The sequence below is a fragment of the Lagenorhynchus albirostris genome, chromosome X (assembly GCF_949774975.1).
Source record: "Lagenorhynchus albirostris chromosome X, mLagAlb1.1, whole genome shotgun sequence".
Classification (NCBI taxonomy): Eukaryota; Metazoa; Chordata; class Mammalia; order Artiodactyla; family Delphinidae; genus Lagenorhynchus; species Lagenorhynchus albirostris.
The window spans coordinates 120,439,418-120,464,858 of NC_083116.1; the positions used below are offsets into that span (position 1 = coordinate 120,439,418).

Here is a 25,441-nt window from a genome sequence, read left to right on the forward strand (position 1 = left end):
AAACATTTCCCCTCATTTAATCTGGTTACTGCAATGTTTGTATTTGCTTAAACAAATATAGAAAAAAGAAACAGAAAACAAATATGGCTAGCTAAAGAAGGAAGAGGAAGAGGGAGTGAAGAGGCACAAGAGATGTAAGAGACTTTGCAATGTGTACCTTTTTATAGTTTTGGTTGTGAACTGTGCCTGTTCAAAAATTTCACTGAGAAGCATTTTGTTAACGTGGTAAATTCCTCTGCTGCATTTTCTGATTATGAATTATCTTTGCATTCCTGGGGCTAACAAAAGACCTTGGGCCTTACGAGTATGTGTGTGCCTTTGTGATGGTGGGGTGGGAAGAGTGGTAGAGGTCTGTGACTACCAATTCAATTTCTTTAATAGTCATTGATGTATTTAGGTTTTTTACTTCTCATTGAGACAATTTTAGATGATTTTTCTTTTCTCCAGAAAGTTTTCCACTTAATCTAAGTTTTCTAACTTACTGTGATAAAGCTGGTCATTGAATTCTTATGATTTTTTTAAATCTCTACCACATCTATAATTCTATCTGCTTTTTGTTCCTAGTGTATGTGTTTGCCTTCTCGCTATCTTCTTTTTTTTTTTTTTTAACCGGTACACAGGCCTCTCACTGTTGTGGCCTTTCCTGTTGAGGAGCACAGGCTCAGCAGCCATGGCTCACGGGTGTAGCCGCTCCGCGGCATGTGGGATCTTCCCGGACCGGGGCATGAACCCATGTCCCCTGCATCGGCAGGCGGACTCTCAACCACTGCGCCACCAGGGAAGCCCTCGCTATCTTCTTAATCAGTCATCCGAGGTTTGTTTATTTTACTAGTTCTTTCAAAAGGCCAACTTAGGTTTATTATACCTACTATCGTTCTTTCCTATACCATGAATATCTGCTCTTTTTTCCTCTACTTTCTCTAATTTACTCGTGTGCATTTTTTTAGCTCCTTGAATTGAATCTTTACCTGATTTTTATTGGGCCTTGTTTTCTAATAAATGAAAGTGAGACCACAGATATTCTCTTGCTCAGCTTTTAAGTATTTTGTAATTTCCATTGTGATATCCTCTTTACCCTATGAGTTATTTAGCAGAAGTAAGAATTACACACATTGCAGGAAAGTTGTTAACCCATGGGTTATTTAGAGGTGTTATTTTAGTTTCCTAACATTTGATTTCTTTTTAAGTACCTTACCTCTCATTTAGTTGCTTAATGGGGTGAGAATATGGTCTGTATGATCTAGCTGCTTTGGAATTTCTGAGACTTCCTTTATGACTTAATATGTGGTGAATGTTTGCAAAAGTTCCAAGAGCACAAATATATATTGTACCCACATAAAGTTACAACATCATATTATACTCTCTATTATCAAAGGCTTGATAGTTTTAGACATGTATTAAGGACAAAACTTGATAAACTCTTAACCCATCTTTTCCTCTTCTTGTGATCATGACAACTTTAAAAGGTTGACCTGGAGAATGTTGGAGTAGAATTTAAGGAAATCCAAGTGCCTGTGTGTGTGTGTGTCTATCTGTCTGTCTACCTACCTATCTTCTAAAGGCTTCCTCTCTTGGGGATAATACATAATTCATTAGTTATGAGGACTAATTTATTATCACCCACCATATGTTAGCTCAAAAGAGAGCTAGGAATTGCAGACGCAAAGATGAATAAAGCCTGAGCTGATCCCTGATGGTTCATAATCCAGAGAGTTTACGTAAAATGTCCAGGAGTGTAGTTCCACTTTGTGTTTTTTAACATTTTTATTGGAATATAATTGCTTTACAATGGTGTGTTAGTTTCTGCTTTATAACAAAGTCAATCTGCTATACTAATTCCACTTTAAATGCCATTTTCCTTACACCCTTCCTTTCCAGAGAGGGCAGTTGATAAGAACAATCCCGTTTTTATGTACCTTTACGTACAGAGTTTCCTTCTATTCACTGATCTTCCTGTCCTTGAAATTCTCCTCTCAGAGATCATCTATGATACTAACATTTCCTACTTCTTCTACTTCTCTAACTACTTTGTCTCCCTCAGCCTAATAAGACGAAGGCATTCTGCAAGGTTAACTGCACAATTTAAAGAAAACAGAGAAAATAAAGACATTTTCAAAATTAAGTTTACCACCAAGACCTCACCAAGGGAAAATCTCAAGGTTATACTTAAGATGAAGCAATAATGATACCAGATAAAAGATCTGAAACTTAAGGAATGATAGATAAAGATATTGGCAAATACATGGTATGTAAGCAACCACTAATATATAAAACAACAATAATCAATTGGAGGAGGGGTGATTTATGGGAAACCAGGTTAGAACTCCACAATGACCATACCTGTTAGAGAGTAGAAAAGAGGAAACACTGCTAACTCATTTTATGAAGGTTGCATAATTTTAATGTCAAAGTCACACAAGAATAGTGCAAGAAAAGAAATTTACAGGCCAATTTTTCAATACAGATGTAAAACGCCCAAAGTATCACCTAACCGACTACAGCAATATATTTTAAAAACCTGATTAATATAAGCCACCATATTAACAGATTAAAAGCGAAAAACCAAGTGAACACTTCATTCGATACAATGTGTTCAATAGATGAAGAAAATGCATTTAATAAAATTCAACCCGCAACTGTGATGGGAACAAAAGAACAAACAAAACCCTAAGACTAGCAAAGCAGGAACAGAGGAAACTTCTTCATTTTGATAAAAGATATCTACAGAGATCGTGTTCGGGGGTATCTCTCTAAGACCGGGAATAAGACAAGTAGGCTTTTATCAATGCTTCAATTCAACAGTGTTCTAAATGTTCCAGTGAGTATAAAACAGAAGCACTTAAAGCTCTAAAAATTGCAAAGTTTGAAAGAAAACTATCATTATTTCCAGGTGATATTATTGTCTACATAGAAATACAACTTATCTAGAGATAAATTATTGAAATTAATAAGAGTTAGTAAGGTTGAGTCCAATATTAATGTAAAAAAGTCAAATGTACTTTCTATAAACCAGCAACAATCATTTAGAAAATAAATTCTGAAGAGATACTGTCTAAACCACCATAAAAATAAAACATATAAAGTATCTGGAAATAAACTGAACAAAAATGGGTTAACCTTTATGGAGAAAATTATAAATCTTTCAAGAAGGAAGAGTTCAGCAGATAGGTATACCAGGTTCTTAGAAAATTTAACCAAGATGATGTCAAGTCCCCCAAAACTGATCTTCTGATTTCACATGATTCCACTCAAAATCCCAAAAGAGGTTTTGTTTTGTTCTGTTTTGGGGTTTTTTTTTGCAAAAACATGATAAACTGATTCTAAAATTTATATGGACGAACAAAGGGCCAAGAAGAGCCTGAAGAAGTGATTTTCATAAGCAGAAACCAAATGGCCCATAAAGATATGAAGAGATGCTCAAACTCACTGGTACTTAAAGAAATGCAAATTAAAACCACAATGAGATATCCCAACACTACCATCAGATGGGCAAAAATTTAAAAAAACACTAACAATGCCAGATTTCAGGATGTAGAAAAATAAGGACACTCAAAAAGTGCTGGTTAAAATGAAAACAGATGCAATCAGTTTGGAAACTAGTTTGGCATCATCTAGTAAAGTGGACCATGTGCCTATTCTACTACCCACCCATTTCACTGTTGGCTACAAACTAGAGCAGCAGTTCTCAAACTTCTTGGTCTCCAGACCCCTTTTACACTCTTAAAAATGAGGGCTCTAAAGAGTTTGTTTGTTTGTTTATATGGGTTATATTTACTGGTAGTTACTATATTAGGTATTATAACAGAAAACAATTAAATATAAGGACACATGAGCACACATTCTATCATCTGTCACAGCAATATCACATGCCATGTAACCTCTGGGAAACGCCACTGTATGCTTGTGAGAGAATGCCAGTGAAAAAGGAAAATGATGTCTCAGTGTTATTATGCAAACAGTTTTGGAGTCTCAAGCCCCTTGAAATGGGCTCAAGGAACTCTAATTCCTATACCAACTTTGACAACCGCTGCCCTAGAGAAAGTCTAGGCCCCAGGTATATCTAAGAATGTTTAAAGCAGCATTGTACATAATAGTAAAATCTAGAAAGAACCCCAAATCCATCAACTGGTATTTTCATTCTGTGAGCTACAACACAGCTATAAAAAGGAATCGATTACAGTATGAATGACTCTTCAGCAACAGAAGCAAGTCATGGAAAAAGAATATTCAGCTTTTATTGATATTTCAAGTTCAAAAAAGAGGTAAACTTAATAGAGTACTGGTGAGGAATACGTCACAGGTGGTAAAGCTAATGAAAAGCAAGAGAACAAGTAACGGCAAATGTAGGATAAGCAGCTGCCCTGTGAATGGCCGGGTTGAAGATACCCACAAAGTTCTTTTTCTTTTGTTGAATAGCGAGTACATGGGTGTTTATTTCATTCATGTTTTATACATTTTGTACATACAAGATATTTCAAAGTTAAAAATAAGAGGCCAAGACAAAACAAAAAGACTAGAAAAAGTTATTGGATGAGAGACAATTATTAAACTTAACAGCAATGGGAGAAACCACAAAGGAATGGATAAGTTTGAATACATTCAAAAAAGGAAAAAAGTCCAAATGACATAAACAAGAAAAGCCCAAACCAATTTTAAAAGCCATACTAAAGAAAAAAAAATTTTAACTACAAATGGATGTAAACATATGAAAAGAAGTTTATTCTCATTAGTAATCAAATGCAAACAAAGAAGCATGAGTTAAGAAATGATCCTAAAGCTGTGGCGAGACTAACACTTTCATATCTGCTGCTGGGAATGAATCGTGGTGCAACTTGTATGGAGGAGAATTAAGCATACATATGAAGTATCTTAAAATATTCACACTCTTCAAACCAACAATTCTACTTCTACACATGACTCTTAAGGAAAAAATCTGAACCACTGTGCAAAACATTGTATTAACAAAAAACTGGAAAGAATCTAAATGTCCAAAAGGGACTACTTCAGATAAAAGATAAGAAAATTCTCTTTTATTTATAGAACTGAATATTAAGTAGTAATGTAAAACGTGGCTTACTTCATAATATGGGGAAATAAGATCACGTCAATAAAAAATGCAACACAGAAAAACTACATACAGAATGACCTTTTAACTATTTTTTTAATGTATAGAAAAAAAGGCCAGAAAAAAATGCACCCACTGTTAGAAGAGCTATCTCTGGATGATAAGCTTATGGGAGATTCTCCAGACTGTTTCTGGTATCACCCAAATTTATTTAAATGAATTCATATACTTATAGAGTCAGAAAACAAACCTAAAATTACAAAACCCACAAACCTCTCAGTTGCTCTTCAAACTCAATAAAGTACAGATGCATCGCTTTGGTGGCCAAGGCTCTCTACGCTATATTCCCACTGTTTTTAGGCAGGTATGCTTACCCTCCTTAAGGCTCATCAAAGCGGACTTCCTATGGCTTCCCGAACAAGCCCCACACCTTCTCACTTAAGCATCTCAGCTTGGACTATTTGAGCCACCTGGATCACAATCTCTACCTAGCCGAATTCTAGCATCTTCCAAAGTTCTTGAGAAACACCACCCGAACAAGCCCCACACCTTCTCACTTAAGCATCTCAGCTTGGAGTATTTGAGCCACCTGGATCACAATCTCTACCTAGCCGAATTCTAGCATCTTCCAAAGTTCTTGAGAAACACCACCTTTTCTAAGTTTTTCCTAACTCGGTGCTAACCCAGTCACCCCCATTAGGTGTGATTTTTTTCCTGCTCTTTGACTCCTACAGAAATGATTTTAGCACTCATTCCTCTTGATAGAGCTCTGTTTTGATGCCTCTACTAGATTGTAGTCGTTCAGGAAGGGGCTCTATCCTTCTTCGGCGCTTTCTCTAATGTTGACACACTGTTTCCCAGAATTAAGCACATAGTATGTGAGGAACTGAATACATTATTGTCACAAGGGATTAGTCTCTTTCCTTGGCCACAAGAAGGAGGAAGATAGAAGGGAAAATGTTCCTCATTGGAGGCTCAGCATGAAATTTCTTACAGAAACAATGAGGACAGAAACAGTAGTACTGCTACAACAATTATGGACTTAGATTTTATTCTTTTTGCAGCTACAAATCTATCCATAATTGGTAACTTAATTTCTGTGGAAACAAAAACATGCTCAGAATTCCCAAGAACCTACCCCCCAAGGACGTGTTGGAGTACAGCCAGTGTGTAAGGTAACATACTTGCAAATAATATTTTCCTTTAGGAAAAACATCATGTTTGCTTAAGCCTGCCTTAAGCCTCTTCTGAAACAAAATATTGTTAACAATGAGAAAGGGGAAAATGAAAGACAGAGGAAGGAGGAAAGTGGATGTTCTCAACACCTAACTTCTAAAAAGTAAACTTGAAAGGGAGAACACAGGCAAATCAAAAAACCCTTTTCACCACTTTCCTACTCTACCTTTACCCAGTGCTATATTTCAGGAAACAGCTGAAACTTTAAGGGGAGAAAGTCTTTAAAGAACTTTTATTTTCCTTTCCAACGCAAGTCTTTAAATTAATTAATATTTGCAATGGCTGTGCAGATAACTCACCCACGTACATTCACACATCCCCAGGTGTGACAAAACCCTCCCTATACTTAATGCCAGACGGTGCTTTAATTTGAAATAACACTGGTCTTTAGGAGACATTTTGTGAGGGCTGCTCTTTGCCAGATTTTGGTGGGGGAGGGGAGATGGTCAGGACAGCTCTTAATATAGACTTGGACTCATCTTCATATGTATGTATTTAAGCATTGCTGTATTCAATCAATGACTATGTATTCAGAGCTGTGATAAGTATACAGAGGCGAGTCAGACCCTGCCCTCAAGGCCCAAAGGCTGCCCTAGACCCACAGACATTCTACTGAAGGAAATGAACAATAAGGAAACAAATGAACAGGAAATTACAGGTTATGGTAAGAGCCGTAAAGGAGACAAGACAGGGAGGCTACTTAATAATTGGCAAAGGTCTCTCGTATACATGTAAACCAAGATGGAAAAGAAAAGAAGAACGTAGCCATGCTCACTCCCTATAAAGAGCCTTCCAGGCAGACAGAACTGGAAAGGTCCCGAGATGGAAACAGACTCAGTCCATCTGGAGTGCATAAAAGCAGCAGTGTGGCTGGCCATGTTATTCAAACTGTGGGTCACATTTGTAGGTTGAGATGTCAATTTTATGGGTCATTGTATCAGGGAGTCATAGGTTTTCAGCATAAGTATTCTTTAATGAACTTCTGCTTCAGTTATGTGTGTGCGTGTGTACTAAGTTACAACGTATAATACGTTTCTTACTGTGGGCAGTGGTGAAATCTGTACTAAGCAAGAGGAGTAGTAAAAGATGAGGGTGGAGCTCATCCAGCTCGTGCATACATGGCCTCACAGTGTAGGCCACCATAAAGAATTGGGGTCTACGCTAAACACAGCAGAAAGGTACTGAAGGGTTTCAAGCTGGGGAGTGCCATGATCTAATTAGACATGACGGTGCTGCCAAAAGATCACTAGAGTGAATTCAGAAGACCTGAGCACCAGCCCCGGCCTAGCTACTAACACTAGGGCGTTTGAGCAAATCACTTCATCTCTCTAGAGCTCACTTTCTTCACTGTAAAAATGAGAAGGTTGGACCAAGATGACCTTCAAGATCTTATCTATCGCTAAATTCCATGACTACATCCTGCTTCCTCCCTCAGGCCTAAGTAAATGACCATTAGGGAGAACTAGCTCATTAGGTCAAGTTCTGGGTTACTTCTTACAATGTTATAAATCACGTAGCTCTAAGAGTTACATTTCCACAGAAAGCAATTTTAGAATTCTCTCTTTACTGGAACCAGCTACCTTATTAGAAATGAGATCTCTGGGCTACAAGTGAATCAAGTGCTTTTGCAACTCTCTGGTACAAAGTTTGGAATGTGAAGAAAACTGACAGGGAGGGATGAAAGATTTACTGACTAGGTTATTCCAAACATATTTCTTTATTTGTTCTAGGTCATTAACTGACATACCATCTAGGGCAGTCTAAAGCTGTGGGGAACCTCCGCTCAGCACTAAAATCAAGATGTAGAAGCTGAACTCCTTTCACATAACCAAAAAGACTACTGAGGAAAAATACTGAGAGCCTACTATATGCTAACCCCATGCTACACAGTTTGATATATGCCTTTTCATTTAATTCTCCTAACCTAATTATTCACATTTCACACTTATGGAATCAGGGGCTCAGAGAAGACAAGCAAGCTAGTAAGTGGCAGGGTCTGGATTAGACTATTTATTCCATATTTATAATACATTATCCTACAGGTTTCTGAAAATTACTGTACAAAGATTAAATCATCAAATACTGGACAGCTCAAGTTATCTGTGACATCTGGACACAGAACGTTCACCCAATAAATCAATTCTGGACTCACAGGTACTTTGCTATGTACATGTGGGATGAAAAGATAAGAACTCGCTCCAGCACGAGAGGGCCTACTTCGCGGGGAGCCTGCTGGGTTGTAGGAAGTGCAATTAGGCAAAATGGCCGAGGAATTCAGATCCCCAATTAAGCACACGTGAGTAGTATTACAGCTGTTTCCAGGTTCATTTTCTAGATTGTTGCTCGTGAAAGGTCATTAGAGGTACAGTGTCACCTGAGCTGAGGGCCTGACAAGTGTCCTGCAAGTTCCATAAACTCGAGACGCTCAAAACACTTCCAACTTACGTTAACCCTTTAGGAATCAATGGACGCATCACTTGCCCAATTGGAGCAGTGTCCTTGCCATATTACGGAGAGTAAAACCTGGGAAACGTGGAGGGCACGGTCCCTAACCCCGTGAGGATCGAAATGGTCCCTAATGACTCCCGCAAACACCCCAGCAAAGTTGGGGACGCTCATTTCACACCTGCCTCAACACCGAGATTGCGGTACCCACCTGTCACATACTCAGCTTCGAACCTCCGTCGGACGTCAGAGATGAGCTTGGCTTTATTCTGGGCTTGACACTATAAGGGAGACACGAAGGGACGCTTAGACATTACGCGCTCCATCCCACTTCCCCGCTGCCCAGCCCACCTGCACCTGGGCGCACGGCCCCCGAGGCTGAGGCGGCTTCGGGGTCCGAGTTGGAGGGGCTCGGCAGCGGTGCGGTCGTCTCCTCACCTCGGCCATGGTCGCGGTCGTGGACGTGATTGCAGTTGCCGTCGCCACTTCCACGACTGCGGTCCGACTATCTCATCACAGGGCAAGCCGGCCCGGAGGTAAAGAGGGAAGGGCGGGAGGTGGAGGCGGTCGCGTGACAACGGAAGGCGGGCAGCAGCGCCGCCGCACCGCCCAATCCGGTGCGGCCGCCTGGGAATGGAGGCGGGACCAGGCCCTCAACCTGGCTTCCCATTCACTTCTTGTTCGGGCCCCGCCCCCCGACGTCTCCTGCACTGCGGACCCGCCCCCGCCAACCGGCGGATCGCGGGCGCTTCCCTCTTCAAGCTCAGCCCTGGCTAGCTCCTCCTGCTATTCGCTTTCACAACATTCCCCCGAGGCCTCGCCTCCTCAGCCTCCCTTGGCAACCCGGTTCTGGCCGCTAGGCAGGCTCCGCCTTCTCTGCGCTGGACGCAGCCTCCGGCCTGGGCCTCCCAAGATGCAGCGCGCGGGCGGGAGGTTTGGAGCCTCCTGGCGCTGAGCGGTTTTGCGACGTTGGGGACGTGGCGGCTGTGGTGTGCTAGAGCCTCACACGCTGAGGTAGGGCCGGCGGCGTGTTCCCTGACCCAGCCTTCGCCGAGGGGGTGGCGGCGGCGCAGGGTTTTGCTTCCCTAGTCCCTTTATTGCGGAAGAGCGCGAAGGAAGTGGGCTATCCGGGGCCTGTGCGCACCCTTCTCTGGAAGGATAACTAGATTATTCCAAGTGGTTACTCTATTCGAGGATTATTTCGCTTGACACTTTCTTCACCTCTGCAGCATCTTTCTCACTTGGAGGGTGAAATACTTAACAGAGAATATATCTTTGACATCTTTAAAACAGGTATATAGAGTTAAAAGATGTAAAGCGTCTTACGGTTTATTAATTAAGGAAGTGCTCAGCCGGGGCAATTTTGCCCCCCCGGGGGACATTTGACCATGTCTGGAGACATTTTTGGTTTTCGCAACAGAAGACTACCAAGAAGTTGTAAGAACGGTCCCCGTATTCCCACCAGCCATAGTCAACCACGATGGACACTCTTTGCTCCAAACTTTGTTTATATGTTCACTTGTTTTTAATGGGGGAAAAATGAACATTGTTTAAAAAGTATTTGAATACGCCCTTGAAATAGTATTTCAGATATGGCTAAAGCCTCTCTCTGGCTCCACTCCCCTACTCTGATATTCCCCTTCTCCAAAATCAGTAGTCATTGGGATTTGGCATGAACCTTTGCACCTTTACTTTTTTTGCTTTGGACCAGGCTGCCTAGGTTTGAATCCTGGCTCTATCACTTCCTATCTGTAGGCCTTAAACTCCATGCCTCAGTTTCCCCATCTGTAGAATGGGATAATACTGCATACAGCATAAGGACGTTCTGAGGAATGAATTAGTCCAAAGTGCTTAGAACAGTGCCTGGCATAGAGAGAGCAGTCAGGGAATACAGCCATTGCAGGTAAACAAAATATTTCATGCTGTTTTATGTGTTTTGATTTTGATACATAATGTACTACAGTATACATTTTTCTTCAACTTAATTTTTTTCATTTGACTTTTGAAGTCTAGCCCCAAGGATACACATCTAATTCATTCCTTTTAACTGTAGTATGATATTCCATCTGTATTCATTCCCCTACTGGTGGTCATTGAAGTTCTTGCTTTTCAAAAAAAAAAATTGCAAATAACGGCAAAGTGAACATTCTAGAGCAATGTCTTTGTGCATTATTATGTAGGATTATTTCTCTGGGTTCATATCTAGAAATGAAATTGCTGGGTATATGCATTTCTGTTTACTGCCAAATTGCCTCCCAAAGTCTCCCTTTAATTAAATACTTGTAATGATTTCCTAACTGATGGCTCCTCCTCCAATCTCAATTCACTCCCCCATCTTCAACACTGTCACCAGGATCTTTATTATTCAGAAGTACAACACTGTCACCAGGATCTTTATTATTCAGAAGTACAACACTGTCACCAGGATCTTTATTATTCAGAAGTACAATCCTGTGATTTCTTTTTTTTTTTTGCGGTACGCGGGCCTCTCACGGTTGTGGCATCTCCCGTTGCGGAGCACAGGCTCTGGACGCGCAGGCTCAGCGGCCATGGCTCACGGGCCCAGCCGCTCCGCAGCATGTGGGATCTTCCCGGACCGGGGCACGAACCCGTGTCCCCTGCATCGGCAGGCGGACTCCCAACCACTGCGCCACCAGGGAAGCCCCTCTGATTTCTATTTTTGAAATCTTTCAGTGATTTATCACTGCTTAGAGAAAGCTAGAATTCCTTAGTATGGTATCAAGAACCTTTAATTTAATCTTTCCTGATTCTCTTAGTGGACCACCATCCCCCCACATTCATCTACATTTCAGGTTCACTAAGTGTTGTTGGGAAAGGGAAAGGGGAGACTGATTCTGGGCAAGCCCCAACAAATGACCTAGGTATATAGGTAGAAAAAGTTTTAACAGTGGACCCATTCTGTAGCCAAGTTAATCTACTTAGGTAAAGAATGTCCTATATGTTGGAAAAATGATATCTATGGGTATTACGCTCATACGTTTATGTTTAATATTATTAGGTGAAGTTTTTAGTTGGGAGTCTTAATTCTATCTTTTTTCCAAGGGTAGAATTCCAAAGACACTTTCCATTGGTCGCAATCTATCGATTGGTTTCTTAAGAGTTTTATAGCTTTCACCTGCAGATAATATAGTGTCTTTTAGGATCTTCCTGAACCAGACTTGTAGTTTATTTAAGAGTTCTGAAATTTATAATGCCAGATGTTGTTATTAGCATTGAACGGGAGCATTGTTTATTTGGTGGGAGGCTGGGAGAGAAGGGTGATAATTCGTTGCCCATCTACTATATTTAGGTTAGCATGTATTGTTTTTCTAGTATACTCACACATCTGTTTCCATTTTGTATGTGAAATATATACAGTCAACTTTGATGTGTGGTAATACAGAACAGGAAAAGCTCAAATTAACTACCTAGTATTTTACAAATAATGTGCATCCAAATCTCCCCTCCCTCCTTCCCTCCGCCGCCCTCCTCCAGAGCTGAAACAGGAGGTAAAACTTAACTGGTTTGAGTTACCTGTTTTATTCTGCAGCCACTGTTATAAGAGTACCAAGTAAAAAGTCAAGTGGCTAAATGGCTGGAATACTAAGCCTGGTGTCCTGATTTGATTAATCAAGGCTTGTTTATATTGGTTTAAGAACCTCTAAATTGAACCTGGGTTTGTTTCCAGATTATTTCTATCTGAAAAAAGAACATTACCACTTATTCCATAGACTTAAAGGTTTGTCTTATGTACATATACTCAGAACTTCTACTTTTAAAAAAGATGTTGCATAGTATAAAATAAAACAGGTATTCACAGATATGTGAATTCAGTAAGCCTTGAGATTACAGAAAGTTTGAGGAAAAAATTTATCTTTATAAATATATTATAGTTTCTAATTTTTAACCCTGAAGATGGTCCATTTAGAATAACTTACCTTAAAAATGTGCATGTTTTTGCAGTAGTATTTAAAAATAAAAAATAATGACCTTTTATATAACAGTTATGTTTTTTAAATCTATTTGAGTCTAAGTCCATGAGAAGAAGTTTGCTTTTTGCCTAGAGCTCATGCTAAAAGCATGTTGGGTTAGGATTATAATAGGATAATAGGATTATAATTTAGCAGTGGCTTGCACCCTTTTATCTCTATGTCATTCATATGGTCAGTACACTGTTTCGCATCTGTCTTTCCAGGTAGTAGTTTAGGGATCATAGATCGTAGATCTGGGGGGTGTGGGGGAGTGGCGGTAAGTGCATGCAAAGCTTTTAAATTAGGGGACAGTTACCCAGTCAAGTTTGTGTTTTAGAACAATAACTGAGGTAGCATAAATGAATGGATATATTGCAGGGGAGAGAGACTAGATTAAGGAAGACTGATTAAAGGGCTTTTATTGCAACCTAAATGAGAGATGAAAGCCTGAATCATCATAGTGGCAGTTGGATCAGAGAGTTGGAAGAAAGAAGTTTCTAAGTTAAGGAACTTGGTGATAGCATTAAAAGAATAGAATGTAAGGGGCCTGATTTTCCTAACTCATTACTTTATGAAGGTGCAACAATACATACTCCAAAGATTTTTGAAGGGGGCGGTTCTGTGACCTTTTACTTAGTGGTCTTACCACTAAGATCCTCCTTACTCCTGTCACACTTGGGTGTTGGTGAACAAGAGCATTGTGTTGATGACACATTAGTTGTGACATTTAATATTAAAATAACAAAATCCTTTCCTGGACAGAAGGTATTTTTGGTTGTTTTTAGTATTAAGAAATCTGAACACCTTTTGAAGTGAGTAGGTAGTAAAAGACAATGAGTTTTTAGATCTTTACCTCAGAATATATAATTTATATTTATAATATATAATGCTAAAAAAGAATATATCATTTAGTGCTAAAAAAGGAAACTTTCTTAGAAGTCTTCTAAGAGGTCTGAGATGTCTGTGGGAAATTTGAAATAAATTAGTAGTCATACATTTTGATGTAATATAACCAATATGTGTATTTCCTTTCAAGTAAAACGTAGTTTTGTAATTAAAAGCCACACCTTTGGTTACCCTACGTATCTTCTTTACTGATGAAGCTGAAACTACTCTGGGGTACCTGTTGTCCCAGATCTTCGCATGAATTGCTTAACAACAAGCCAGGAAACTGTTTGGCTTCTGCTAGTTTGTATTATGATCTAGTATCTCCAGTTACTTCACTAATACTTCTTGAAATTCTCAAAAGCAATATCATCAATTTGATTTGAAAAAAAACCCCAAATGCCATAGAGGAATGTATTTATCTGTTGCTGCATAACAAATTACTCCCAAATTGAGCAGCATAAAACAACAAACATTTATTAACTTAAAATTTCTGAGGACCAGGAATTTGGGAGCCGCTTAGCTGGGGTGGGTCTGCTCAGGAAAGCTTGACTGGAGCTGGGAGATGGGATCCCTGGAAGGCTCACTCACATGGCTCTTGGCAAAAGGCCTCAGTCCCTTGCTGGCTGTTGGCAGGAAGCCACAGTTCCTTGCCACGTGTACATCTCCGCGGGGCTGCCCGAGTGTCTTAATGATACGGCAGGTGGCTTTCCCCAGTGCAAGTGAGCCAAGGAACAGGTCACTGAGGAAACCACCATGCTCGGTCACCCAGTCTTCTGCTGTATTCTGTTGGCTGGAAGTGAGTCATAATGACCAGGCCTCACTCAAGGGGTGGAGAGTTCCTTCTTGATGGAAGGAATTTCAAAGAGATTTGTGAGCATATTTTATTTTATTTTTTTGGCTGCATTGGGTCTTCGTTGCTGCGCGCGGGCTTTCTCTGGTTGCGGCAAGCTGGGACTACGTTTTGTTGCAGTGCGCCAGCTTCTCATTGCGGTGACTTGCTGCGGAGCACGGGCTCTAGGTGCGTGGGCTTCAGTAGTCGCAGCACGTGGGCTCTAGAGTGCAGGCTCAGTAGTTGTGGCGCATGGACTTAGTTGCTGTGAACATATTTTAAAACCACATGTATTTGGAAGTTAGACAATAAGGTGCAGCATCTCCAATTCGAATGTAGATGCTGACTAATCTAGTCTGCTTTTAAGTAGAATTGCCTCTAAATCAAGTCATTTCAATAAAATGCAGGCTATATTAAGTTAAATTTATAGATTAATGGTTCAATTTTTTTCTAATTGGACTATTGGTAGATTTTTATATTAAAAGAACAAAACCTAAGCCTTTGGAGTTTGCTTCTCATTTGAAAGAGGAAAACAATATTACTTCCTTGTACATGACCTAGTTTTCATTTATTTCTAAAGTACTTTATTTTCCTGGTTTAAGTGATCCACAAATAAGAGAAAAGAGAGAGTATGGGTTAGAGTTACTTATAGTGAGTGACGAGAGACATTTCAGCATTCACAGACCATTAAGTATGCAACTATTCTGATGTTTCTAAGATTAGGTACTGTATGAACCAGAGCCAGCCATGATGATGAGAATGATAGTAGCTAGCCTTTATTAGCACTTTCTATGTGCCAGCTTCTATTTCAAGTGAGTTATATTAGCTAATTCCAGCACCTTGTGGGGTAGATACTGTTACTACACCCCATTACATAGATGTGCATGTGAGGCATAAAGGGGTTAAGAAACTTGCCATAGATCGCACATCTAGTACAAGGCAGGCCCAACATTCAGAGGGTGTTCTAAAGGTGCACGGTTCTTAGCATATGCTAAGCATTTGGTAACTGTTACAGGAGTGACTCAGCATATATAGCCACTGGATGAAGAGACATCAACATCTTTGTCTTACATGTTTTCTTACATGTGTTCAGTGGAGGGGGTGTTCCTTTGTTATGTGTTCTACTTTACTAATTCTCTCAAGTTGTCTTTCTTAACCAGTGTTCAGAGTAAGGGAATGTGTGCCAGGACAGTGTAGTGGTTAAAAGTGTAGGTTCAGGAGGCATTGGGCCCCTCTTCCAAATCTAGTGCCATTGCTGATTAGCTTTGTAAGCTTGGAAGAATTTTCTGACCTTTGTTAGACTACGGTTTTCTTGTTTATAAGATGGGATAATAAGAATACTTACTTTAAAAGAGTAGTTGTGAGCCTTAAGTGAAATAATGCATGTATTGTACCTGGCATATAATAAGCGTGAATAATTGATAGCTATTATTTAATTCTTGTGTTCATTATAACAATGATACTCTATTTTAATCCTCTGTTTTATAGAGGATCCTCTATTTTATAGATCCTCCATAATCTCTATTTTCTTCTACTTTGAATGAGGATAGTGACTTCCTTAGGGTGTAAAACTGCACTGTTTTTGCAAAGTAAGATTTAAGATTTATTTCTGTTACGCTTATGGAGATTTTTTTAAAGCCATGTTACAGCATCTCCTGTTTTTCTTTCTGGGCTTTCATTTTGGCCATCGAGTCCGTTCGAACTCCTTTCTCAGGGAAGCAGGAACCCATGCGCCTGGTCTGTGGGAGTGCTCTAATTTGAATCCTTGACTGAGTGAGTTGTCATTGTAGAGGGACTCAGGCCGACAGGGAGAAACCAGATTAGGTTGGTAGGTTTGAGAGACAGAAGTAGAACCCTTAAGAAATTCCCTGAGCCAGAGAGAATGTGTGCAGTTCCTTATAATAGAGCACCCACACCTTTTAATAGATGCTGTTAACACATTCGGTTATCTTTTGTGGTGTGGTTATTTGCATTCTTTGCAAACTGTGTTTTTTAACGGCTGTACAGACATAACATTTGGGATACAGTTTTTTGATAAGTGTGACGTTGTTAAAATAGCATAACAAGCTTAAAAATGTCAAAGTTTATAGTTACCTATGTGATGGTTCTCTAACAAAAACATGTGTTTTCTTTTCAGCTCTGCCTACTGGATGGCAGTTTCCCTCATTTCATTTTTAGGTTTAGAAGCATCAACTGGAATCGATTTACATTTGAAAATTGGACTTGATACTGTGGCTTTACTAGCAAACAAGCAATGTCATCTAATGAACAAGAAAGGCTCTTCTGTTATAATGGAGAAGTCCTTGTTTTTCGTTTGTCTAAAGGAAATTTTGTAGATGAAGGGCCTACAAAAACAACTGTGTTACATGTCCGAAGAATGGTATTTGACAGAGGAACAGGAGTATTTGTTCAGAAATCCACTGGATTCTTCAGCATAAAAGAAGAATACTCTCATTTAAGAATTATGGGTTGCGACTGTGTTTCAGATTTCAGAACTGGAATTAATCTGCCTTATATTATGATACAGTGCATTAAAAAGAGTAACGTTTTCAGATATTTTCTACTATTTCTTCACAGTACCAATAAATTTGAAAAGCGTTTGAGTTTTAGCCTACACTGTGAGTTGAAGGACAGCATAAGGGTCCTTAATGGCCCTTTAGTTTTATGGAGACATATCCAAACATTCTTTTATATCTCTTCCCAAACTGGCAAAGTTGTTACTATGTCCATTAAGTTTTCCTCTATTGAGTGGGCAGGGGAGATTGAAAATGTAGGTATGGTTTTGTTAGGACGAAAGAGATGTAACTTATCTGAGGAAGGATGTACCCCACAGCCTTCAAAATCAGATTATGCAACTTGGAATACTCAATTTTGTGTATACTCGCTCGAAAGGGAAGAAGTAATAAGTGATACATACATTATCCCTCCTGTTTATACCAGTGTGATAACATGTGTGCATGTCTGTGCAACTGAGATTGTCAACAACCGGTTAAGAATGTCGCTGATTGCTCTTACTCAAAAGAATCAGCTGATTTCATTCCAAGATGGGACTCCTAAAAGTGTGTGCCAGCTTCCATTTGGAGATCCTTGTGCAGTTCAACTTATGGATTCAGGTGGAGGAGACCTCCTTTTCGTCATATCCTTTAGGGCCAGTGATGCTTGTGCTGTTTGGGAAAAGAACTTTCAGGTATGGTACCTTTTTTTTTTAAAGAAGATGTTGGGGGTAGGAGTTTATTAATTAATTTATTTATTTTTGCTGTGTTGGGTCTTCATTTCTGTGCGAGGGCTTTCTCTAGTTGTGGCAAGCGGGGGCCCCTCTTCATCGCGGTGCGCGGGCCTCTCACTGTCGCGGCCTTTCTTGTTGCGGAGCACAGGCTCCAGACGCGCAGGCTCAGTAGTTGTGGCTCACGGGCCTAGTTGCTCCGCGGCATGTGGGATCCTCCCAGACCAGGGCTCGAACCCGTGTTGCCTGCATTAGCAGGCAGATTCTCCACCACTGCGCCACCAGGGAAGCCCCAGGTATGGTACTTTTAATCATTCAGTTGGCATAGTCTTAGACCTACTAAGCATCCCTGTGCTTCATAGGGTTCATCCTGGAGTCTTATTATCCAAATCAGTTTTTAGTGCTGCACTAAAAAGAAAATCATATATGTTACATCAGTCCTTTTTCTTAAAATTATCTGAATATTACTTGATAAGGATTTTGCCTTGTGATTTTGAGTCACAAAACCCTTGAGTTTTGGGGAATACATAAATACATAACTACAATTATTATCTATTTATTTGTCTTTTACTATAACTTTTTAATTTTCATAAGTTGGTAATAATTGGCTTTGTATTTTTACTTAGAATAAGATCATAAACCTTTCTAGAAAACTCAAATCAGTTGTTGAGCTTTTTTTATTTTTATCTATTTATTTTTTTTGCGGTACGCCGGCCTCTCACTGTTGTGGCCTCTCCCGTTGCGGAGCACAGGCTCCGGACGCTCAGGCTCAGCGGCCATGGCTCACGGGCCCAGCCGCTCCGCGGCATGTGGGATCTTCCCAGACCAGGGCACGAACCCGTGTCCCCTGCATCGGCAGGCGGACTCCCAACCACTGCGCCACCAGGGAAGCCCAGTTGTTGAGCTTTTTAAAAGTTGGTCATTATCGTTTTAAAGTTAAAATGAAATCTAGAGGAATTCCTTGAAATCTATCATTGTCCCTTTAGAGACAAATAATTGTTCTCCAGAGAAAAGTGATGGGTTAATTTTTCTAAAAACCATTGCTTAGAGAATGTTACATTTTGAAACTCAGAGTTGTCCTTTGAGCAAGCATTCACATATTATCTACATGTAGTCATGTCTTTTAATGTAAGGCTGGGAAATTGCTTTAAAATACTCACTGGTATTGAGCATTCAATAACAAGTAAAAAGGTGCAGAAAATGAAAAGGAAGTTGGAGGATTGTAACTGTGCGTCTCCGATAATATTTCTCTGACCCTGGTGTTTTGTTAACATTGCGTCCTCCTGGCTTAAGATGTTTATCAGCACATTCATTTATGTGATATGAAGTGTTTATAGTTTAAGATCTTCCAAAGTAGTTTTTTTTAATACATTATACAATCTTTTAAGTTCCTGTGCTGCTTTGGGAAAAAAAGCAGATACTGCCTTACTTGATGTGCCCTGTCCATTTAATTAGAAGCTCAATTAAATTTTCTATCACAGGACTTCCCTGGTGGTCCGGTGGGTAAGACTCCGTGCTCCCAATGCGAGGGGCCCGGGTTGGATCCCTGGTCAGGGAACTAGATCCCGCATGCTGCAACTAAAGATACCACATGCCACAACTAAGAAATTGTCTCTGCAAGTTTTGACAAGTATTCTATGTAGCAGGCATTTCAAAATTGAGATCATTGTCAGGTATATGTGAAACAGATAGTGGTGTGTTGTAGATAGAAAGAGGCTAATATATTCTAGAGGTGCGATGTCTTATACGGTAGCCACTAGCCGCAGGTGGTGATTCAACATTTGAAATGTGGCTGGTGTGAATTAGAACATGCTGTCCATGTCAAATACACACCAGATTTCAAAGGCTTAGTAAAAAATGGAAATAAAATATCTCTTTAATAATTTTTATTGATTATATTGAATTGAAATAATATTTTAGATAGATTAAATAAAATAAGTTTCACCTTTTTACTGCTACTAGAGAACTTTTTTTTATTGGCTACTGGAAAATTTAAAGTTATATATGTGCCTTGCATTTGTGGCTCACGTATATTTCTTTTGGATGACGCTATTCTAGAGCTAGAGATTGCAGGCGTGTGTGTGCATGCATGCGTGCACAGCTCTATGGTGTTTGTGTGCTGAGCACATTCTTATTACCAGTGTCTCTTCACATGGTTCATTATAGTCCATGCTATTCATGGTGGGGCAGTGGGAGGAAGGGAGGATATGAGTTTACAGCTTTCTCCCTGCATGAGTGAAAAATCACTGCTTTGGAATTAACCTTATAGGGGAAAGATTGATATTTCATTATATAGATTGAGAGTCTTATGTTCTTGCTGTAATGCAGGCTACCCTCCACCTAGAGGATGATGTATCCATGCGGGATTCTAAGTGGGAGTTTCAGCTTTTCTGCCTGAGGGAGAAGGGATTTCTGATCCCCATGGTGTTAGTTTTCTAGGGAACCAATCTGGAAGCTTTCAGCTTTATGGATCTTTAAGAAGTTGTCTTCTGTTTTAAACTTGGGGTCTCACGTTCTTGTATAAACCTAAGAAATCATTTCATTAGGCTAGGATGATTCTAGGTGCCCTACTATTAGGATCCCTCCCCTTCTGTGCCCCTCATAATGACTGTTCTGTCCTACCAGAGTTTAGGGTATTAATTAATTTTATATGGACTCTTAAACGTTATTCTGCTTTGAGAGCTCTTAAAGTGTTTGCTAGTACCGTCTAGTTACCTAATGCCACTGAATTCCTTGTTTAATTGGTTTGATCATAAATACATATCCACTAAGGCTTATGGGAGTGAGGGTCATCCTTAAATTAACCGGTTAGAGAAAGAATCTTCACTAGAGTTAGTCATGAGAAGTGTTAGAATTTATAAATTATAAAATTTTAATATACAAATCAGGAACGTGACAGTCCCTGGACAAATGTTGATAAAGAAATGTCAGTACCTTGCTATTTATAAATTGATGACTGCTTATGTCTTCTCATCTCCCAATATCTTTATTTTAGTTTAGTTTTCAGTGTTTACCCTACCATTTTCATGGCTTGTTTGTAAGACTGAAGATGACAAATTAGAGCTACGTGCAACAAAAGGATTTAGCTTACTTCACATCTGATTTTTTTCTTTCTCTATTCCTTCTTTAACACTCTCTTTCAGGTTGCTGCTAAGTGGGAGAAAGTTAGCTCAGTACTGATAGATGACTTTCTTGGAACTGGAACTGAACAAGTACTGCTACTTTTTAAGGACCCCTTGAATTCAGATTGCCTCAGTTCCTTTAAAATAACAGACCTGGACAACTTAAACTATTCAGTAAGTTCTGTTTACTTTTTATGCATTACTTAAGAATATTTTAGAAAATTTGAGCACTTTAAAGCTTTTGACTTACCCTTTAAATATTTTTGATTTCATACTTAAAGTAAGCTTTTAGAACTTTAAAAATACATACATTGAATCTTTTAAATAGTACATTGACTCTTCTTTCAACAAATGTTATACAAATTGACTTTTTAAAAATATTTATTTTTATACAGCAGGTTCTTATTAGTTATTTATTTTATACATATTAGTGTAGGTGTTTTTGTTATAAATTTGGAATATAGTATATCTGGTATTCACTCAAGTGACAATAATACTGTAAATTAACTATCGTTGCTTCTGAAAAGCACATTTTATACCAATAAACATGATAATATTGGATTAATTAAGGAACAAAATAAAGCGAAACTGCTTTACTAAAAGAAGTAACAGTTCATAATATCTTAAGATTTTGAGCATAAGGAAAATAATACTCTGGAAGTTTCAGATCTATGTAAAACATCTCTGAGCCTCGGGGTTTTTTTTTTTCTGTTTTCTTTTTCCATTAGTAAAATGAGGATAATTCGTATTTTCTCTAGTTATGGGATTTTATAAAAGCCTAGTAAGCTGATATTTATTTATTTATTTATTTATTTATTTTTTTGCGGTACGCGGGCCTCTCACCGCTGTGGCCTCTCCCGTTACGGAGCACAGGCTCTGGACACGCAGGCCTAGCGGCCATGGCTCACGGGCCCAGCCGCTCCGCGGCATGTGGGATCTTCCCGGACCGGGGCACGAACCCGTGTCCCCTGCATTGGCAGGCGGACTCTCAACCACTGCGCCACCAGGGAAGCCCAAGCTGATACTTTTTGAAGCAGTATACAAATGTTAGGTGGGTGGTAATAGTGGAAATAATAAGTTTTTTTCTAGTTATGAGAATATGAGGGGGAAAATATGTATCTTGTCTTTTATATAACAATGTGTATTGTGGCACACTGCCTTTTGGATAAACTTTAATTGTATTTTGTTAATCTTAAGAATTTTCAGTTTCTTTCAAAATTTCAGTTTTAGTGTATTGTTTTATTTATTAGAGTGAATCATTGGATTACAATGAAGATGACTTATTTGACGGCAAAGAGAATTATTTGGTGGTTCCACCTCTGGAAAGAAGATTGAAAGTTAGTGTCTTTGCTTTCTGCTTTTGCTTTTTTGGATTAGTGCTGTTCTAAATGAAGGAAAGAACATTGAAAGAAAGGTCCTTACAGTATAAGAAGCTGAGTGATTGGGAGGGAAAAATATGGTACAGGTATCCCCTGCTTTTTGAAAGTTCGCCTTATGCCACTTTGCTTTATGCCACTTTACTTTTACGAAAGACCTGCGTTAGCACCTGTTTTTGCTAACAGAAAGAAATCCAAAGAGGACTTTCACTTTTATGAGAAAAGGCGAAAGCGAAAATAGCGTTCAGCGTTTGTTTTGCGATGAGCCGTTATACCTCACGTCCCGAGAAGCGAGAGTAACCCCGCCAAGCTCCTTCCTGGGGACTGAGTTCGGCATCTCAGCATCCAGCTGCCATAGCTTTGACCTGTGTCTGTGAGCACCCGTGCTTTATCTCCCATTTATTTTGTGCATCCCTTAGCAAGATGTGTCCTAAGGTAATTGCTTCTTTGCTTTACATCATTTCATAATGGCTTTCAAAAGGTTTCATAGGCATGCTCTACTTTTGGGTAGTGGGGAAACCTGTATTTCAAAGGATCTATTTCCTTTTTTGGTACCTCTGTAAAAGCTATTATGACATTACTTATAAATGTGTCATCTAAACATGATACCTTTTTGTCGTAAGATTATGTAAATTTAATAAGCCTTATAAGATAAAATAGAGACTGACTTTTGAAAACACATTCTTCCTAGTTTTTAGGATCAGCATACCATAACTCTTTTAAAGGAGCAGCAAATATGATGAATCATGACATGTTCTAAACATGATCAGTTTACCTTCAAGTTTTCCATACAAAACTCTCTAAAAGTTTTTGATTTTTTCCCAAATGTACGAAGGTAACACACATTCCCTGTAAAATACTCAGACTATGCCAAGAAATATTCAAGAGATACTCACAATTACCTATGATTCCACTACTGTGATATAACCAGTTTTAACACTTTGACTTGCGTATTCTTGTTGATGTTTTTAATGAATATATACAAGTTTACATGGAAATGTGATTATAAGATGCCTGTTCTTATGTAACCTGCCTTTTTTCATTCATAAAAATTTTCCAATATACAGAAAATTCATAGAATAAAACAGTGATTATCTCTAGTCCCCATGTAGATTCAACTATTGTTACTTTATAAAAAATCACATTTGCCTCATCTGTTTCTGCTTGTGCGTATGTACATGTATTTGTACGTTTTTGCAGAACCATTTGAAAGTTGCACATCTTCTAATACTTCACTCGTATGTGTTTTAGCAGGAATCTCCTAAAAATAAAGACATTCTCCTATGTAACCCCGATACCATTATTCACTTAGAAAGTTAGTATAATAATCTCTTAATCTTATTTACTATTCAGTCCATATTCAAATGGCTTCAATTGCCACAAAAATGTTTTTATATGGCTGCTTTTTTCAGGATCCAATCAGTTTACACTTGCACTTGATTATTATATGTCTCATTGGTCTTTTCATCTAGAATTATGCCCTCTCCCCGTTTTGAAAAAAGTGACACTAATGAGGAGGCCAGGCCAGTTGTCCCTCCTTTCTGATTTGTCTGTTTCCTTGTGTTGTCATTTATCTTTTTCCTTTATCCCTGGCAAACTTTTTTGGTGAAGGGCCAGATAGTAAATATTTGTACTTTGCAGGCCCTTTAAAAGTTTTTTTTGCAAGTATTTTAATATTAAAGTGAATTCAGTAAATGCTTAGTGAACACGTATTAGATGTGAATGTAAACAGTAGATAAATAAAACATAATGGACATAGAACCATAAAGGAAAAGGTTGATTACATTAAAAACTTCTTTGCTCCAAACAAAGTAAAATAAATAAAAAGGCAAATTATATAAAAAGAAATTGGAACATATTTGACAAAGGATTAATTTTCTTAATATAAATAGGCATTGTTCTAAAACAGTATTGAGTTTGGGGGTTTTTTTTTGCGGTATGCGGGCCTCTCACTGTTGTGGCCTCTCCCGTTGCGGAGCACAGGCTCTGGACGCGCAGGCTCAGTGGCCATGGCTCACGGGCCCAGCCGCACCATGGCATGTGGGATCTTCCCAGACCAGGGCACGAACCCCGTGTCCCCTGCATTGGCAGGTGGACTCTCAACCACTGCGCCACCAGGGAAGCCCTAAAACAGTATTGTTGAGTATGTAAAGTGGTCCAGCCTCCTCAGAAGGAAACTTGTTATAGCTATTAAAATGTGAATTGCACATATCTTTTTACTCTTGCAGTTTCACTTCTAGAAATCTGTTCTAAACATATACTTATACATGTAAGCAAAGCTGGTTTTACAGGAACGTTTAAGTAGTATTAATAAACAAAGTTCAATCAAAATCTAAATATCCATCATTAGGAGTATGGTAAATATGATATAACCGAACCATGGAATAGTGTGCAGCTGTCAGAAAGATTAAGGTACCTCTTTATACTGATTGTTAAATGATGCCAAAATAATTTAATTTATGAAAGCATGACTTTTAGAAATTCTACTTCTGGTAATATGTCATTTAATTTATTTGGATCAACTTTGATGATAAAAACAACTTAAAATGATAGATGAAATATGTTTTTAATATATTCTTAAAAGCTTCAAAAAGCTGAAAATATAAGAATAGATTAGCAGGCCAAACTCTAAAGGCTGGAACCCAGGGAGGCAAGCAGAACACTGATGCTACTATTGCCCTGGGAGCATTTGTATTTAACATAAAGCACGAGTGCCCTAGTCACCTGGCAGAAGCAACATAAAATGCTCTCTAGGAATACACATTTATCCTAGGTCTCTTCTGAATCTCACAAGTAATTTTTTAAAGAAAATGAGCCACCTACAGAATAACTAAGCACATGAAGAAACAAGGCATCATGATTAATTATTCACAGAAAATAACCATTTCTATAAACTAAAAATAAATTGAAATTTAAAAAAACAGATGAGTTTAACAGTTGACTCAGAGATGTGGAGCAAATAAGCAAACTAGACTGTTAAGAAAATTATCTAGAAGGTATCAACAGAGACAAAGAAGGAAAATATGAAAGAAACGGAGAGGGAAGGCAGGGACGTACGAGAAATAGCTGAGCGTCCATGTTGTTTCAAGTATCCACATGTTACCACTAGCTCTCAATGTGGCTCAAAACATTTCTAAGCGCTGGAAGGCCTTTTAGAGATGAACAAATCTACCCTCTCCGCCATTTTGCATACAAGGAAGCAGATGGAGAGCCAGAAATGTGAGGTGGCTTGCAGAGCTAGAGCTAGAGTTCGGCTCACTGTTCTTTCCCCTATGCATTTTATTTT

General features: G+C 38.9%; 2 protein-coding genes across 3 annotated transcripts in view; one reads left to right on the plus strand and one right to left on the minus strand.

Moving 5' to 3' along the window:
• Positions 1-9,288, minus strand: part of MOSPD2 (motile sperm domain containing 2) — a 59,105-nt gene extending 49,817 nt beyond the window's left edge. For both annotated transcript variants that reach the window (XM_060137847.1, XM_060137846.1), the window contains exons 1-2: positions 9,185-9,288; positions 8,958-9,027 (exon numbers count right to left, since the gene is read on the minus strand). In XM_060137847.1, the coding sequence (XP_059993830.1) occupies positions 8,958-9,027; positions 9,185-9,193 (79 nt within the window). In that variant the 5' untranslated portion in view covers positions 9,194-9,288. The remainder of the gene's footprint in view (positions 1-8,957; positions 9,028-9,184) is intronic.
• Positions 9,289-14,193: 4,905 nt separating this feature from the next.
• FANCB (FA complementation group B) overlaps positions 14,194-25,441 on the plus strand; it is a 56,121-nt gene continuing 44,873 nt past the window's right edge. Inside the window, exons 1-4 of the mRNA XM_060137383.1 lie at positions 14,194-14,324; positions 16,679-17,621; positions 20,801-20,953; positions 22,030-22,116. Of these exons, the coding sequence (XP_059993366.1) occupies positions 14,194-14,324; positions 16,679-17,621; positions 20,801-20,953; positions 22,030-22,116 (1,314 nt within the window). The remainder of the gene's footprint in view (positions 14,325-16,678; positions 17,622-20,800; positions 20,954-22,029; positions 22,117-25,441) is intronic.